Source organism: Plasmopara halstedii (genome assembly GCF_900000015.1).
Source record: "Plasmopara halstedii genome assembly, contig: Scaffold_2061, whole genome shotgun sequence".
In the NCBI taxonomy this organism is placed as follows: Eukaryota; Oomycota; class Peronosporomycetes; order Peronosporales; family Peronosporaceae; genus Plasmopara; species Plasmopara halstedii.
The window spans coordinates 208451-211240 of record NW_020188969.1 but is presented as its reverse complement, the minus strand read 5'-3'; the positions used below and the strand labels follow the sequence as shown (position 1 = coordinate 211240).

At 41.3% G+C, this 2790-nt stretch overlaps 3 protein-coding genes across 3 annotated transcripts; all 3 read left to right on the top strand.

The window, feature by feature from the left end:
- Positions 1–14: 14 nt before the first annotated feature.
- PHALS_02569 (endo--partial) lies at positions 15–665 on the top strand (the record flags this gene model as incomplete). The annotated part of the gene is made up of 1 exon (XM_024716974.1): positions 15–665. One exon carries the CDS (start codon positions 15–17, stop codon positions 663–665), a length of 651 nt encoding a protein of 216 aa, XP_024582519.1.
- On the top strand, positions 666–1615 carry PHALS_14878 (uncharacterized protein). Its single transcript, XM_036407109.1, has one exon. The coding sequence runs from the start codon at positions 1254–1256 to the stop codon at positions 1542–1544; it is 291 nt and encodes a 96-aa protein (XP_036263366.1). The 5' UTR covers positions 666–1253; the 3' UTR covers positions 1545–1615.
- A 624-nt stretch (positions 1616–2239) lies between these two features.
- On the top strand, positions 2240–2723 carry PHALS_02568 (WW domain; the record flags this gene model as incomplete). The annotated part of the gene is made up of 2 exons (XM_024716972.1): positions 2240–2599; positions 2661–2723. 2 exons carry the CDS (start codon positions 2240–2242, stop codon positions 2721–2723), a joined length of 423 nt encoding a protein of 140 aa, XP_024582517.1.
- Positions 2724–2790: the final 67 nt, after the last annotated feature.

Genomic DNA, 2790 nt, shown 5'->3' with positions numbered 1-2790 from the left:
ATTTGGACTATGGCATGTGGATCAAAGTACCAGGTGAAAGTGATGGCGAATGTAATGGCGGTCCTGCAGCTGGTGATTTTTTTGAAGAGGCCTTTCAGAAGCTGTGGGATCAAGGGTATTTGGTCCATGAGCTTGGTATGAAACCAATTGAGAAGACAGATTCGAAGGACGACGGCGGAGTTATCCAGTATCCACCTGAAAAGTCTGGTCTTTCCATAACGGTACAAGTCAACAATCCGTCGAATACTGTCACTCCTACGCCCGTTCCAAACTCTGCATTGGATGGCACTCAAAATGCTCTCACGGACGTACCAAATGACAGCGCCCCATGGGTACAGAACTCGAATCCTGCTTCATCGGATACTACTACCTCCCAGCTGGCTCCAACTAACGGCGATCTACCGTGGGTTCAGAGCTCTGATCCTGTCCCTTCAAGTAATGACGTTACTCAGGCAGCACCTTCAAGTAATGACGTTACTCAGGTAGCACCAACCACCGGCGACGCCTATAAGTGGAAAGCAATCCCATCGATCTTTCAAACTCTACCAGACACTAGCGTGTCGCACGTGACTCAAAAAGTTGACACCGTCGAAGATACGGTAAATAAAAACGCAAACGAGATCGCCAATACCGATGTGACTCAGATCGGCGTACGTAGACTCTAATGATGACTGGTACGGAAGTTTAACCTTTGTGGAAAGCTTCAGGTCAAATGGCTTGGATGAAGCCATAGAAAATACTGCATGGTTCTGTTTGTATGACATAATTCTTGACTTTTCGAATTAAAGAATTTGTAAAGCTTTCGTTTTCAAGCTTTTTGGTATTCACCTTAAATTTGAAGCATAGCAACGTAAATTTTTTTCATGACATCTTCCATCGACGTATTCAAACTTGATTTTTGTCGAAGATATCGTTGTAAGGGTGTTTGCATGAGCTGTAGTACATTTCTAATTCTTTTTTTACTTCGTTAGCCTTGGAGACGCTGGGTCAACATCAATTGCCTATGGTAGGCATTTATTCTTCGCATGACATTGACAAACTTTAACCTCGTTGGATTTACTTCGCTTCTACTTCTTCGAAGAGTTCGGATGCATTGCAGGCCATGCATGGAAGAATGGATAGCAGAGCATAATAATATGACAAGAGATATCGTGAGAGACAAAAAGTTTTCTGTTAATGTTTCTCTGTTCTTTCGATCTTAGCGCCCGCCTTCAGAAATCACATCAGCGATCGACTTGGAAATCTAAGGAACTATGGGTGTTCCAAGCAGAAATGAGTGTGATGTGGAGCAACTCAGTCCTAAGATGCGCGTAAAGTCAAAGCGAAAGCCGTCAAAGGCGTCTGGACTCACGGGACCTTTGAGCTCATTGGGCGCAGTCTCATACGGCCCGGGATTCGGAAGTTTTAATGGGCATATTTGTACTAAATCTTTGCTTAGAGTTGAAAATGCTTTAGTCTTGTCGTCTACAATCCAAGGGGACTGGACTTATCATAAGAATACTCCTCAAATATTCCATGACGCTATACTCATGACCAAAAGATAAATGTTGAGATGAAGAGGTAGGCTAGAAGGAATATTTATATGATTGCATTTGTTCTAAGAAGACTCGCCAAGAAGCTCATATTTGAAAATAGAATTCTATCGTAGTTTTACAGAAGAGTTTCTGTATTTTAAAAGTCATGGATCTAGTACAAAGAGAGTAAAAGCATAAAAGCAAAAGTAACGTGGTTCTAATTTGCGTTCGAAACGATGTACAGCGAAGGTATAACGACATCGGCGGCGGAAGGTAAGTGCATATGACAAAGCTAGTGGTCTTTAAAGAAGGACTGCAAAACGCTGCTGTCGCTGAATTTGCATTGATTGGATTGAATGGAACTTCTACTTTGATCGTAAATTGTAATGGCATTTAAATATGCGGATGTTCCAGCTTTTATAGGAGTGAGAAAGCTAGGTAGAACAAATGAGTTGTTAAGATTAGACTTTGCAATCAACGTGTCCGTCATACTTTCTATCAAAACATTAATCAGAAATATTGACTTTGGTGACGTTTTAACATGCACATACCCTTACAACACTCTTGTGTGAAGTAGAGAACATTGATCGATAAATCATTTCTCATGCTACAAGAATCTGATGTCTCAATGAACATCAAACTCCGCTGACCACAATTTGTAGTTTCATAACCAAATTAGCTTTTGATTGATGTGAAGATCTGAGATATAATTAATATTTAATGACATGGACACAACGAGTCTAGAGTTTCAAGAGGCACTTCGAGACCATGCACGAAGTTTAGGCGTTGAATTGGACTCGGAGATTTATTTGCTTCCGCTTGTGCAAGAAGCACTTCTTGCTGAACTTCCACCAGACTGGGAACAAGGTGAGACAGAAGATGGTACGCTTTATTACTTTAATTCGACTACAGAGGAGAGTATTTGGGAACATCCATTGGATGCACACTATCGAGAGCTTATTCAAACTCAAAAGGAAGAACATGCAGCTACTTTAATCGCAAATATATCTGAAGCACCCGAAGACTCCAAAACAATTGACGTCAAGACTAGTTTGAAAACTACTTCAATAACTAGCAATCGTGATGTGTATAGCTTTGACGATATTAGCGACGAAGAAACGCCGACTCCTATCGTCTCAGCTGTAGTCTCAATTAAATCCAAAAGTAACAATTTATTCACCAAGCCACATTTGTCAGTGCCAGCTTTGAATAACAGCAGTAGCAATTTTGGCTCTTTGACTCGAAACACGCAAGAACAGCCGCAGTCGACTTTGGG

Excerpts from the sequence above, each read along its gene's own strand:
- PHALS_14878 (XM_036407109.1), top strand. The coding sequence starts at position 1,254 with ATGGGTGTTCCAAGCAGAAATGAGTGTGATGTGGAGCAACTCAGTCCT.